The sequence below is a fragment of the Rhinoderma darwinii genome, chromosome 5 (genome assembly GCF_050947455.1).
Source record: "Rhinoderma darwinii isolate aRhiDar2 chromosome 5, aRhiDar2.hap1, whole genome shotgun sequence".
NCBI classification, from domain to species: Eukaryota; Metazoa; Chordata; class Amphibia; order Anura; family Rhinodermatidae; genus Rhinoderma; species Rhinoderma darwinii.
This window is the reverse complement of record NC_134691.1, coordinates 102,652,209-102,666,836: the sequence shown is the minus strand read 5'-3', so window position 1 is coordinate 102,666,836 and position 14,628 is coordinate 102,652,209. Positions and strand designations below refer to the sequence as shown.

General features: G+C 42.2%; 1 protein-coding gene across 2 annotated transcripts in view; it reads left to right on the top strand.

Annotated features, from left to right (window-relative positions):
- Positions 1-14,379, top strand: part of RBBP8 (RB binding protein 8, endonuclease) — a 61,310-nt gene extending 46,931 nt beyond the window's left edge. For both annotated transcript variants that reach the window (XM_075826352.1, XM_075826353.1), the window contains exons 14-19: positions 1,843-1,948; positions 2,781-2,945; positions 6,078-6,150; positions 10,059-10,155; positions 11,036-11,177; positions 13,819-14,379. In XM_075826352.1, the coding sequence (XP_075682467.1) occupies positions 1,843-1,948; positions 2,781-2,945; positions 6,078-6,150; positions 10,059-10,155; positions 11,036-11,177; positions 13,819-13,916 (681 nt within the window). In that variant the 3' untranslated portion in view covers positions 13,917-14,379. The remainder of the gene's footprint in view (positions 1-1,842; positions 1,949-2,780; positions 2,946-6,077; positions 6,151-10,058; positions 10,156-11,035; positions 11,178-13,818) is intronic.
- The last annotated feature ends 249 nt before the right edge of the window (positions 14,380-14,628 follow it).

Below are 14,628 nucleotides of genomic sequence, written 5' to 3'. Positions count from 1 at the left end.
TGCGCAAAGCCGCAGGTAAAATTTGCAGTGAATCCGCCACATCTACCGTCACCCTAAGGCCCAGTTCACACAGTGTTTTTTGGCGCTGACTTTAACGTGGAAACCGCGTCTGAATCAGTGCCAATATACGGCTGAAATGTTTGTTTTTTCCCCGGGCGGCTGGAGGGGTAGAAAAAGCATTTTACACCCGCGGTCCTCAATGGCCTCGGGCGAAAAACAAGGCAAAAAAATGCAGGCAGGTCTAAATCTGTCTCAAACTTCTGTAAGGGATTTTGAGGCAGATTTTTTTTTTTGCCTGCAAAATACTCCCTGTGAGTTACATGGTGACTTTGGCCACGACACAGGTCGACCGGCCAAAGATAGCTATGTCCCATAGCCTACACCGCAAGTAATGAAAGTCAATGTGGTTGCGTTGCGGCCTGCATGTAACTGCGACACGACCGTTTGGATTTCTTGCAACTATCATGTCGTGGCAACTTGCGCGTTGCGACACAACCACATTGACTTTTATTACATGCATTGTAGGTTACGGGACATAGCGATCTTTGGCCGGTCGACCTGTGTCGTGCGTGGCCAAAGTCACCCTGTAGCAGATAGACAAATTTATTTATAGAGAACATTTTTATTGAAAAAAAGTGTGTGTATGTGGTTCTTTTTTTTTTTTTTTTTTTAACATTACATTATTCCTCTGCTCTTCTGGCAGTCTGCCAGAGAGGGAGAAGATACAACTGGTAATCGCTGTGACAGGGTGTCACAGCGATCACCTGACCAGAGACCACTCTGAAGCTTGGTATACAGCTGTCTAGAAAGCTGTATCATGGAGCTCCTTAACGTCAGCATGCATGTGATCGCTGTGACAGGCTGTCACAGCGTTCACATAGCTAAGCTCCCTGCCGTCGGCGTGCAAGCGCTGCTGGGAGGAGCAATGGGACATGCGATCACATGACCGGAGACCACACTGAGTGGTCTCCGAGTGAAAGCTCTGTGATATCAGCTGTCTCTAGACAGCTGTATCACAGAGCTCCTCACAGTCGGCGCGTAAGCGATGCTGTTAGGAGCAATATGAGCGTTGTGACAGGTTGTCACATGATCGGAGCCCACGCTGAGTGGTCTCCGGTTAAAGTTCCATGATACAGCTGTCTAGAGACAGCTGCATCACGGAGCTAAATACCGCCGGAGAGCGGCAAACCTGATAACTCTGTAGGACGTTCTGGAAAGGCCCTGCGGAGTTACTTGCGGATCGCCTGGGCGTTTATAGTCTATGTGCGGTCCGGAAATGGTTAAAAAAGCCTCCATCTTGATTTAGATTTACCCAGCTTTCTCTTCCTCTCTGCTTTGCTATCAGTCGCATGAGGCTTCAGCACAGCATCACATGACCAGCTAAAGACCATACCATTTCTGCATGCTGGGGGGCACTGTGATTATCATTCTCTCTATATTCTCCTAAATAAGCTGAGAAACCGTAAGTATACAGACAGGGAGGCTGCACTATATTCTTCTACATTATACCTGTGTGACAGGAACCTAATTATTAGTGGTAGCTGACGATAGAAGTTTCTGCCCCCCCTCTGCATAGGTAGTGTGGTACAGGAACTGCTGAAGTCTGTGATGGGTGACACACAGATCTGTATAGACTCAAGAAGAGAATGTGTGTCACCGGGCCGGATTCACATTGTATATTATATGTAGAGATAGAAACAGCAATAAAAATAACAGGTGGACACATGGAATACCATAATGGTACACATGGGAAAGTTTAGTTTTGACCCTTAGTATCCCTTTTTAAGGAATTTATTTTTCAGACAATATGAATAATAGGCATATTGTGTTGTCTTTGACAAGGATGGGTGCCACGTCAATCTGGAGTTTGAAGATATGGATTACACCTATGTCAGTGAAAGTATGCTGCTGAAGATAAAAAATCAGGAGAACACTGATGACAGTCCATGTAAGTCATTTCTGACCGCATATATTTACATTGTTGCAGACACTGGGGGAGGTTTACTAAGTTAAATTCGCCAGAAGTCTGGCTCAATTTGCGCCAGAAAATATTAGTTGCGCCAGCTTTTTTTTATGTGTTTTAGACACTTTCCGTGCCTTACTAGACCGTTAGGAAAATTGTCTAGAAAAGGTGCATCATGCAGCAAAAAGGGAAGTGTCTTAAAATGCGCCAAAGTGCACCAAAACTTGTCCTCAAAATCTTGGTCTTCAAGAGTAACTACGCTTTCTTTAAACTATTGATATTTCATAGAGACATATCAAGAGTTTGAATCGTGAGACACTGACCGTTGCTGAAACTAAGGTGCAGAAGTTCTCAGCTGAGCGCTTTGCACCTTCGACTGATCAGCGCTCCCTATCAGGTTGAAGATAGCTTACATAGAACGTCTATGAGAGTGGTCTTCAGCCTGACCGGGAGAACTGTTCACAGCCGAAGGTGAAAATTGCTCAGCTGAGCGCTTCTCACCTTCGTTTCAGCAACGTTGGGGTTTTTGTTACTCAGACCCTACTGATCCAAACTTTTGAGATGTCTCTTACCTATCAAAAGTTCGATGAAAGTGCAGTTACTCTTTAAGTAAGCCAACCAAAAGGACGAGAAAAGGAAGATAATTGTCTAACATGTCTAGCAAGATGCGCAAAATTTATCATACAGTGGTCGTCATTGTGATAAATGTTGTGCTTCCTCTGCTTGTCTAGTCTAGTTTTAAGTCTAAGTTTAACTACAGTAGTAGTGATGAATATCTGACACAAGCTGATGAGTTTGGTAATGTCTTATCTTGCAGCTGAGGCAAATAAAGGACGTGACAGTTTTGCAGAAATGTTTGACAAGACAGAATGTGGCGAGTATGTGTCATATGCCCAAGAACAAAGCCCTTCCCAGAGGTTGGACTTTGAGGAAGAACCTGATGGACCTGCACTCCACAAGAGAGTATCCATAACTGGAAGAGGTCAGATATTCTCCAGACAGCTGCTTGTTACGCTAGTATGAACACAGTTCTGTTTGAATCGGAGACTGCAGCTCTGTAAAAGATAACTCCCACCAAAAATTGGAAAAAAAACAAACAAAAAATATGTAATCAGAATATAAGCTACTTTTAACGAATACATAAAAAATAGTGATACATTCGCTTTAAGAACTTCTGTGGATCTATGGACTGACTAGCAACTTACAAAATAGACTGGGGATTCACACAGACTTTTTGTAGCAAGATTTTTAAATTTCAACCCCTTACCGACATTTGACGTCACTGTACATCATAGTTGGTAAGGGGGGGGGGATTGAGCGGACGATACCTAGCCGGGTGTCAACTGTATGTTGCTGCTTGCTCTACACTGTAACTGCTATGATCGAAGATTAATTCAGATTCTGACTGTTTAACCATTTAGATGCTGTGGTCAACATCGACCGCAGCATTTAACCCCTTAATGACCGGCCTATTTTAAACCTTAATGACCAAGCCATTTTTTACGTTTTTCCATCGTCGCATTCCAAGAGCTATAACTTTTTTATTTTTGCGTCGACATAGCTGTATAAGGTCTTGTTTTTGCGGGACAAGTTGTATTTTTTAATAGCACCATTTTGGGGGACATATTATTTATTGATTAACATTTAACTTTTTTTGGGGGGGAATAGAAAAAAACCTGAAATTTCGCCACTCTTTTTTGCGTCTTAAATCTACGCCGTTTACCGTGTGATATAAATAACACAATAACTTTATTCAGCGGGTTGTTACGATTGCAACGATACCAAATTTGTATAGATTTTGTATGTTTTACTACTTACACAGTAAAAACGCTTTTTTTTCAAAATTATTTGTTTTTGTGTCCCCATATTTTAAGAGCCGTAACGTTTTTATTTTTTCGCCAATGCGGTTGTATGAGGGCTTTTTTTTTGCGGGAAGACTTGTAGTTTTTATTGGTACCATTTTGGAGTAGATGCGACTTTTTGATCACTTTTTATCACATATTTTAAAGTCAGGATTCACAGAAAACAGCAATTTTTCCATAGTTTTTTATTACATTTTTTACGGCGTTCACCGTACGGGTTAAATAATGTTATAGATTTATAGTCGGGGTCGTTACGGACGCGGCGATACCAAATATGTATAACTTTTTTACTTTATTTTGGTTTTATAATAGTAAAGCATTTTGTAAGGGGAAAAGGTGGGTTTTTCATTTTTTTTCACATTTTTTTTAAAATTAACTTTATTAAACTTTTTTTTTACTTTTTTACTAGTCCCATTAGGGGACTATAATATGCGATTCTGCGATCGCATTTATAATACACTGCAATACTTTTGTATTGCAGTATATTACTGAAGAAAGGGAGAGAACCTCCAGCTCACCAGTGTGCGTCTCCAGACAGCGTCAGTCGGATCCCCGCGACGGCCCGCGGTGTAAGGCAATGAATGTAGAGAAGAATTGATCCAGCGCTGATGGTAAGTTAAAAGGGAAACCGGAGTCCCATGTTTATTGGAGAAAAAAGCATAAAACAGAAGGGAGACGCAGTCCCAAGGTGTGAGTAGTCAGGGCTTGAACCTGAGCCTACGCGTTTCGATCGCAATCTGCGATCTTAGTCATGGCAAATGCATGACTAAGATCGCAGATTGCGATCGAAACGCGTAGGCTCAGGTTCAAGCCCTGACTACTCACACCTTGGGACTGCGTCTCCCTTCTGTTTTATGCTTTTTTCTCCAATAAACATGGGACTCCGGTTTCCCTTTTAACTTACCATCAGCGCTGGATCAATTCTTCTCTACATTCATTGCAGTATATTACTGCCTGTCCGTTTAAAGCGGACAGGCATCTGCTAGGCCATGCCTCCGGCATGATCTAGCAGGCATTCGCTCCAGGCAGACCTGGGGGCCTTTATTAGGCCCCCGGCTGCCATTGGAGACACAGACACTCGGCGATCTTATCGCCGGGTGTCGGTGGGATGAGAGGGAGCTCCCTCCCTCTCTCCAAAAACCACTCAGATGCGGTGCACACTATTGTGCACCGCATCTGAAGGGTTAAACGGGAGAGATCGATACTTGAGATTTGACGGCTCCCTGCTCGGTTTACTTTATCCTGATGCAGTGCCGTAAAAAGTCTTATGCATCAGAATAAAGCCCGTTAGTGGCCGCCGTCAAAAGGCGTATTGGCGGTCACTAATGGGTTAAGCCGTTAGAGCACGAGAGCCCCCTCTGTCACTCCATCACTTACCCCTTTGACGTGACTGCGGGGGAGCGATGGTTGTCTTGGCAGCCTGGGCGTCTAATGAAGGTCTCCAGGTCAGTCATCTTTGTGCTCCGATTAAACCCTGCAAAAGCGAATGTATCACAATTTTTTTATTATGTATTAATTAAAAGTACCTTATTTTCTGATCATGTTTCTATTTAAACTTTTCGGTGGCAGCTATCTCTCTCCTCGTCAGCCTGAAGATGGGCTAACGTAGAAGATCTAGGAGCCCGACTTCAGCATTACGAGGAGCGCCGATCAAAGCCAAATGTGCACAACGCTCAGCTGAGGGCAACTGCACCTTAGTTTCAGCAGCGGTCGGGGGCTCAGCACCCGGACCCCCAATGATCAAAACTTCTGATATGTCTCTCATATCAAATATTTTCTGAAAATACAGTTAATCTTCAAAGACAGGATGAATACATTGAGCTGCATGTGGATGCAGCTGTCAATCCGATAATTACAATTGGAAATTCGCTAAAGGCTAAAGTGAGGCCTCTAGAGCTTGTGGTTTTTTGTTCTTTTAAAAAAAAACAAAAAAACGATCAACCATGGCTATTACTGGCAGCTCATGAAATTCTCTATTAAGATTGAAATTTCCCTTTTTTTTTTTTTTTTTTAACCAATAAACCTTATAACCTTCATTGGTGATCTGATATAACTGGCTTTTATGGAGCTGCAACCAGTAGGGCCTTTGGAAAAATGAAAGCAGTGGCCTGTAGTATTTTCTGAAAGAGAGCCAGTTTACTGAAAACACATGCCTTTATATCTAGCAAGCTCTTTTTATCCTAGCATTCTCCTGTAGTGTATGACATGGTGCGCATGGTTTTCTTAGCTTGTTTACAGTGCTGTTTTTTTAGAAAACCAAGGCAAAGGAGAAGCTTACCAGAAGCAGAAGGCATATGTAGAGCCATATGTACAAGAGGCTGAAAGGTAAGTCAATAAATATGGACATAAGCCATTGTAATCGGACTGTAAAATGTTATCTCTAAATACTTTATATGTAGGTAAAGTACACATGACCAGGGTGGATGAATATAACTTATATTGACAAGTTATTTCTACACAATAAATCAGAAAGTAGACACACATAATAACATGAAGCTTTGCTGTATACATCCCCCTCATGCATGTCCTCACTGAAGTTACCTGACCCACTACTCTATTCTAATGCTAATAATCTAATATCATTTACTGACAGCAGGAATTGTCCACAGATTCTGTCCTTCCTTTTCCTGGTAGTTTCCCTACTCTCCTGCTCTTTGGGTCTTACTGACTGTTGCTCCCTCTTAGGCCTCATTCACACGAACGTGTTTTTGCGGCCGCAATTCCCCCGAAAATCCACGGGAGAATTGCGGCCCCATTCATTTCTATGGGGCCATGCACACGACCGTAGTTTTTACGGTCCGTGCATGGCCCGGGAGCCTGCACCGCAGAAAGAACGGACCTGTCTTATTACGGCCCTGTTCTGCGGTCCGGGCTCATTGAAAATTATTTCCGCGGCCATGTGCATGTCCCGCGATTTGTGGGCGGCTCGCGGCTGACAGTCCACTGCCGGCCGACCCGAAAATCACGGCCGTGCACATGGCTACGGTCGTGTGCATGAGCCCTTATGTTTTAACCTCTGTGTCTCTAACTTCTAGCTTCTTCACTGTTTCTGAAAATAACCTGCACACTCTCTGCATGGTCTCTTGGAACAACACATTTCCAGTCATTGTCCTTATGATGTACAAACGAGGATTTCAAAAATATTTATGACCCTTTCCAGTAAGCCAGTTCTCTTGTAAGTGAAGGCAATGTACCAACTGAAACTTTTATTTAGAAAACGAAAAAAAATTTTGTTTTTCCTTTTCATTTTTTTAACAATGTTGGTAAATCTTCTATAGCCACAGAGAATTTGATTTTGATTTTCTCGTGCTTGTTCTTTGCCATTATGCAAGTTGCTTTCGCTTGTAACTGACTCTGCTTCTTGTGCATTCTACAGATGGGTATTTCTGATTTGACTGATAACCTGAGTCATGTTTCAAGGCTCTATAAGGGTATATTCACATGCATTAGATTTGTTTCAGAAATTTCTGTAAGTATCCTATTTATCTGCATGGGGCTTGTAGAAATCCATGCAAATGTTCAGCTATATGGAATGGATTTTTCTGCAACAAATCTGCCGCGTGTAAACTTTCCCTAAAGGGTCAGACGTTGAATTACACGGTAAACCGAGAGCATTTACTACAGCTATTTTGCATGCTTGTAAACTGAATAATTTGAGTAATACAGGGATTGAGAGGGATGAAAAGTATTTATCTACATGGGTAAATAAATCGCATCACATATATTCAAATTCCTGGAGTGCTGCGATCTTTTATTTTATTTTGTGACTTGGACCCTGGATCAACGTTGGATACGCTGGTACCCACATCATACTGAATTTACCAAGATGCAGGAGGCTGCACAGAGGTGCACTGAGTCACTCCTTATTCCACCACATTATGCTCTGTACAGTTCTATATTACAGCAAACAACGGAGAATGCCATGATTATTTTTGTACCGGATTCAAACAGAATCTAAACACAAAGAAAATACTTTATATGAATCCATGTGAAATTGGAGGAATATAAAGGGGACAAAATGGTCTTCTATAAGTACAGTATATGGGTGCATATTATGGGTCTCTACAACTCAGGAGGTTAAACAGAGCCTTACCAAAATTGCCTCCACTCATAAAGTGAGGTTATATATATATATATATATGCCAGGGGAACCGCTATTCTCTTTTACTTTACTATTAAGGAGCGATCATCTATTCAGCTGCTGCTCCAGGAGCCGTTGTTTTTTCCTTCTTCGGACTCCTCAGCCTCTCCAGTCTTTTACCAAGTGGTACACAATATCAGGGGCCTGGTGGTAGTCCAGCCTTAGGGCTGATTATCTGTTTTTTTCCTAAGGTGTCACTTTTTTATTTCTTAGGTGCAGCTCCCCCTAGGAGGTCACTTTTCACACTTTCAGTGTGGGTTGTAGATTTGTTTTCCCTGCTTCCTTGTGACATATTCTCACTCATCTTTTGGACGATTCTACCAGGCAGCCGACATAAGCGGCCCTGGTTTCTTACTACAATTGTGGCGGTTGTGATAAAAAGTTTTCATGCGGCCAGTCTGCCCCATTCTGCCTACAGTGTCTGAAACTCAGGATCCCCCAGAATGCTACCCCTCACCACAGGATGTGGCACCCCCTGAATGAGTGATGATATTTTCAAACTCTCTCAAACCATGGTTGAGTCTTCGGAGCGCTTGCCATCCCAGATAGTGGCCGAACTCTATGCCCCTCCTGCCTCTCCCCTGGATCATCAATGAGGAGAAATTCTCCCTGCTCCCATCTCGTAGAGGACATGGAGTTTCTGGGAATGTACTTCAACACCAGGTCTGCAAGGGTCCATCTCGCAGAGGACAAGGTCACGACCCTTCAGACAGAAGTGGCCCTCCATCGACAGAACACTCCCTCTTTTATCTGCTTCTGCATGCGGGTGCTGGGCAGGATGGTGTCAATCTTTGAGTCAGTGCCATATGTGCAATTCCACTCCAGGCTCCTCCAGAGGGGCAATCGTTTCAAAATGAGACCAGTCTCAGACCTCTCTGGAGAAGTTGATTGTCCTGCCCTCTCAGATTCATGAGGAGTTAGACTGGTGGGAGACTTCTCTGGCCATCACACTGGGGTGGTCCTTTTTCCCCTCCATTGGCTTGCAATCTCAACAGATGCCAGTTTGTCTGGGTTGGGTTCGGTTTTTGGCCTCCACGCGGTTCAGGGCACTTCCCTGATGGAGGAGCTACCTTTCAGATCCACCTTCTGGAATTGATGGCAATCTTCCTGGCCCCCTTTTGGACTCTCCTTCTGTGGGATCTCCCGGTCAGAATCCAGTCTGACAACTCCACAGCGATTGCCTATCTGAACCATTAAGGCGGCACCATTGCCTCTCAGATTCTTCTATGGGCGGAGTGGCTTTTATGGGCGAAGTTAACCCTAATACCGATCACATCTAAGTTCATGAACTTAGATGTGGTCTGTATTACAGTTATCCTGTGTTTTAGAGGCACGCAGGAGATGCTGTCTGCCGATCTGTCAGTCCAGCAGTCAGTTACTGCAGAGCTATACAGCTTCTATGTACAGTGATACATAAACAGAAGCTGCATCGCAAAAAATAAAGCATATTTTTAATCACATTACACATACATTTCAGTTAGAAAAAAAAGGCTACAAAGGTTTATATAACCTTTAAATTAACGGGTGAAGCAGCAGAGATCTCTGTCATTAGGCAGGATGCTTGGCTGCATGTATGACAGCCAAGTTTCCTATCACATTTGTGTGGGGATGTGTGGTGAGCCCACATGAAAATCAGAACGTTTACGTGAACAGGTTAGGTATGTTCACACTGAGATCTTTGCAGGAAGGCAGGAATTTTGCGGCAGATTTTACCCTACCTGCACTTTCTTTTCCGCGTTTTTGCCGCGTTTTTGGGCCGAGGGCAAAAACACTTTCTTTGCCTCCAATTGATTCCATGGGAGGTCCGAGACGGGACCGCGGGAAGAAAGAGCATGTCGCTTTTATTTCTCGCAAGTGTTTTTCCTGCTCGCAGGAAAAAAAATGCCTCGGCTGGGAGGAAATGTTGTAAAAATTTTTGCGTGGTTTCCTACACTGTTTGATCAATGCGCATCAAAAACAGTGCCAAAAACTGTGTGAACTGGTCCTTAGTCATTTTCTCAATGGATAAAAGAAGCGCTTACAAGAATCTCAGTACAAATACAGTCTATTTGTCTATGTGTTATTGAATAATTTTTATTTTCCTATTTTATAGGAAAAAGTCTATGGTGGATTTTCCTCATATTGAGGTTGTGCGAAACAAGGAAGAGAGAAGAAAATTGCTGGGGCACACTTGTAAGGAATGTGAACTGGTAAGTTAATGTACTGTTTTTGTCTCCTGTTCCAAGCATCACTTCTTTCTCCTATTTTGAAGAGGCATCTGTTATCTTGAAGTTTTAAAAAGAGTTAAAACAAGAAGAATAAATAGTCTAAAAACATTGAACAGCAGGATAAAACACGTGAAAGCCATGGGGATATTCCCAGTGGAGGGCCTAGACTAAATATCTCTGCATAAAGGGTATAATAAAGAGATCATTAAAATTTTGTTCAGCCCTGTAAGGAGAGGGGATTAGAATAATTCTTCATAGGAATAGCCAATGTGATAGGTGCATATTTTGTATCGGACCTCCTTTTTAACACGTGGCTCTCACACAGACCATTCATACAATCGTGTGGATGAAGCCTAATGGTCTTAATATCGGTAGCCAGCATTTGTTTCAAAGGGGTTTTTTGAAGATTCAACACCAAAATGCTGTGGGCAATAAACCAAAAAAAAATGAATGTACGATGTACTTTATGAATTCTGTCAATCTTCAACCATTGGCCCTTTGTTTTTTTATTAAAAAGTACTGATGTGTCCTCTATAGTGGCACAGTGTTACGTAACCTAATCAGCCACGTGCCTTGGTGACGTTACTAATAGATACATTTAAAAAATGTTTTTTTATTTTAATAAAATTCATAGTGCATATAAATTTATCATTATATGTAAACAAAATTGCAATATTACTACTTGGTGACCATTAACATAGCCAAGATTTTAGTGGTGTTTCTTATAGAAGCCATCATGAGACAGATTTGTGTGAAAATTGAAAATTCAGCAGCCTTATCCAATGAGCTTTGTAGCCTAGAAATGTAATATATCTTTTTTGCTAGCAAATCTTAGCAGAAAAATAACTTGATCTCTTACCAGTACTATGCAGACCTTCCAGAAGAAGAGAGAGCTAAGAAATTGGCAGCCTGCTCCAGGCACCGTTTCCGTTACATCCCACCTAGTACTCCAGAGAACTTCTGGGAAGTGGGCTTTCCTTCTACCCAGACTTGCAAAGAGAGAGGTAAGAGATATTCTTTTCACCGAATATTCGCTCACAACCAGTAATTCATACTAAAATCATTGGTAGATGTTCTAAACTAAAATGGTAAAAAAAAGTTATCATCGATCATTAAAAACCACAGCATAACCAAGGCTACTGCCAAATTTAAGTTTGCAATTTAATTTAGTTTGTAATAGCCCAAACTATAAACTTAAAGGGGTATTCCAGCCTCTAGCATTTTTTACCTATCCAGTGAATAGGCGAAAAACGTTAGACAGTGGGGTCTAACCGCCGGGACACCCACCGATCTCCAGAACACGGGACCCCTGCCTCTGCTCCATTCAAACTTCTAGCCACCGTCTTGCGGCTGGGAGGAGTTTTGAATGGAGTGGAGCCCGGGCTTCCACAGTGCTGCTCCATTCAAAGTCTATGAGGCTGACGGAACAACTGAGTACTGTGGTCCCAATAGCAATTTTTCCTTCCCGTCAACCTTTGCTTGATCTCACTCACCTTGGAAGTGGTATTTCCCATGGCGCTGACCTCTATCTGGAGGGTTTTTGAGCTGACATCCCTGTATTTAACTCTCCATCAGGATAAGGCAGTGATATGTACTGTGCCTTCTTTCTTGCCAAGGTGGCCTCCTTCCACTTTAACGAGGATATCGATTTGCCATCCATTTGTCCGTCTCTGGTGCATCCTAAGGAACACTCTCTTCACAACCTGGATGTTGTTCTTGCCTGGCGGGTCTGCCTCTCCCTCACTTCCTCTTTTCGCAGATCGGAGTCTTTGTTTGTGGTCCAGTAATATCAGAGGAAGGGTTTGTCTGCCTCTAAGACGAATATCGCTTCTGCTGGGCTGTGTACTATCATGCTTTCGAGCGTGCAAGGTGGTTACCTGGTCTTCTCTGCACACGTTTCCCATTTCTACAGGGTGCATACTTATTCTTAAATAAATGACCACTTCCTTTTATCTGTTTCTACCCCTAGGGACTGCTGTAGGACATCCCAGGGTCTTTGTACCCCCAATGAGACTAACAAGAAAAGTTACATTTTTGTGTACTCACCGTAAAAAAAAATTCTCGTCTAGTTCATTGGGGGACACAGCTCCCACCCATTGGTTTCTAGAGTTGATATAGTTGTCCATTGTGCAGAGGTTTTTTTTATCTCTGGTTTTGTTTGTTTTCTTTACCTTGTGTTCTGCTTCTCTTACTGCTTATGTACATCCTGAATAGCTCAGTAGGAGGGGTATATCCTTTTGGAGGGGAAAACACTTTTTTTATACTTCGTGTCACGCCTCCTAGTGGCAAGAGCTTGCACCCATGATCTGTGTACCCCAATGGACCAGAAGACAAAATGATTTTATATTGAATACTCTAGAAAATCTTCTTTTACATTAGACAGAAAGACCCCTTTCAATAATGTGATTGTGCAATGTGTACATAAAGTGTAGTGCTTACGTCTTATAATAAACAGCTTTGCAACTAGCAGTCGCTCTAGGGTACATCTGGCTACATGCGCAGGTAGTGGCCATTTAATTTAGAGCATGCCTGCAGGGATGGAGATTCTTTCTGAGAAATTGTCTATTAGCGTTAGCTTAGAACTAATTTTAAAGCGACTGTCACCTAAATATGCTGCCCTATTTAATATAACATACCGTATATTGTGCCTTTTGGCTAATAGAGCCTCTGACAAAATACAGCGGACTCAGAGATGCTTAAAGAGGCTCTGTCACCAGATTTTGCAGCCCCTATCTGCTATTGCAGCAGATAGGCGCTGCAATGTAGATTACAGTAACATTTTTATTTTTAAAAAACGAGCATTTTTGGTCAAGTTATGACCATTTTTGTAGTTATGCAAATGAGGCTTGCAAAAGTCCAAGTGGGTGTGTTTAAAAGTAAAAGTCCAACTGGGCGTGTATTATGTGCGTACATCGGGGCGTTTTTAATACTTTTACTAGCTGGGCGCTCTGACGAGAAGTATCATCCACTTCTCTTCAGAACGCCCAGCTTCTGGCAGTGCAGACACAGCCGTGTTCTCGAGAGATCACGCTGTGTCGTCACTCACAGGTCCTGCATCGTGTCGGCACCAGAGGCTACAGTTGATTCTGCAGCAGCATCAGCGTTTGCAGGTAAGTAGCTACATCGACTTACCTGCAAACGCCGATGCTGCTGCAGAATCAACTGAAGCCTCTGGTGCCGGTGTCCTCGCTCGTCTGACACGATGCAGGACCTGTGAGTGACGACACAGCGTGATCTCTCGAGAACACGCTGTGTCTGCACTGCCAGAAGCTGGGCGTTCTGAAGAGAAGTGGATGATACTTCTCATCAGAGCGCCCAGCTAGTAAAAGTATTAAAAACGCCCCGATGTACGCACATAATACACGCCCACTTGGACTTTTACTTTTAAACACACCCACTTGGACTTTTGCAAGCCTCATTTGCATAACTACAAAAATGGTCATAACTTGACCAAAAATGCTCGTTTTTTAAAAATAAAAACGTTACTGTAATCTACATTGCAGCGCCGATCTGCTGCAATAGCAGATAGGGGCTGCAAAATCTGGTGACAGAGCCTCTTTAAGCATAAATGGCTTATATGGGAATGCAGATTTTGCCATTGCTTTAGAGGTAAATGATTAACAATGCTTTGCTTTTCTCCAAAAGGTTACATAAAAGAGCAGATGTCCCCTTGTCAGAGACCACGGAGAAGACAACCATATAATGCAATGTTTTCCACGAAAGGCAAGGAACAGAAGATTTAAAATTGCACAGTTCTCTCTTTCAATGGCTAGTTACAGACTAAAGCATGTTTTGTTTTGAATGTTTCAAGCGTTATACTTGCATTTTTAGTGCTTATTAGGTGCCAGGTAGATAAGGCTGTATACGTTTAATTGATATTATGCCTATGTAGCTGTAAACCTGGAGACTTCATATGCTGCACTCAGTGGGCTATGTGGGATTTAATATATAAAGCTTACTGCCATGTCATCCAATTTCCTGCTTAGTACACTATTTAATGGTGAGAATAATAAACCGTTTATCAATGCTTGATTTAAAAAAAAGAAAAAATATTTAATATGTATATTTTTACTTTTATAAATATGGACATTATTTGTATTTTAGCACCTTTTAATGGGTAGGGTGCTCTGTTTGCACTGGAAAAATTAAAGCCTAGAGCTATACGAGAAATGATCTGTAATTAATAAAAATGTGAGTTATATTGTTTTAGATGTGTTTTATTTTATTTTTTTCCTTTTATCTGTCATTCCTATCTAATGTGGAGTTTTGTAAACAATGGGGATAACCAAGAGTAGACTGGACTACTACTGGCTTTTGTGAGCCCTTAAAGAGGCTCTGTCACCATATTATAAGTGCCCTATATTGTACATGATGTGATCGGCGCTGTAATGTAGATTACAGCAACGTTTGTTTATTTAGAAAAACGATCATTTTTGACGGAGTTATGACCTATAT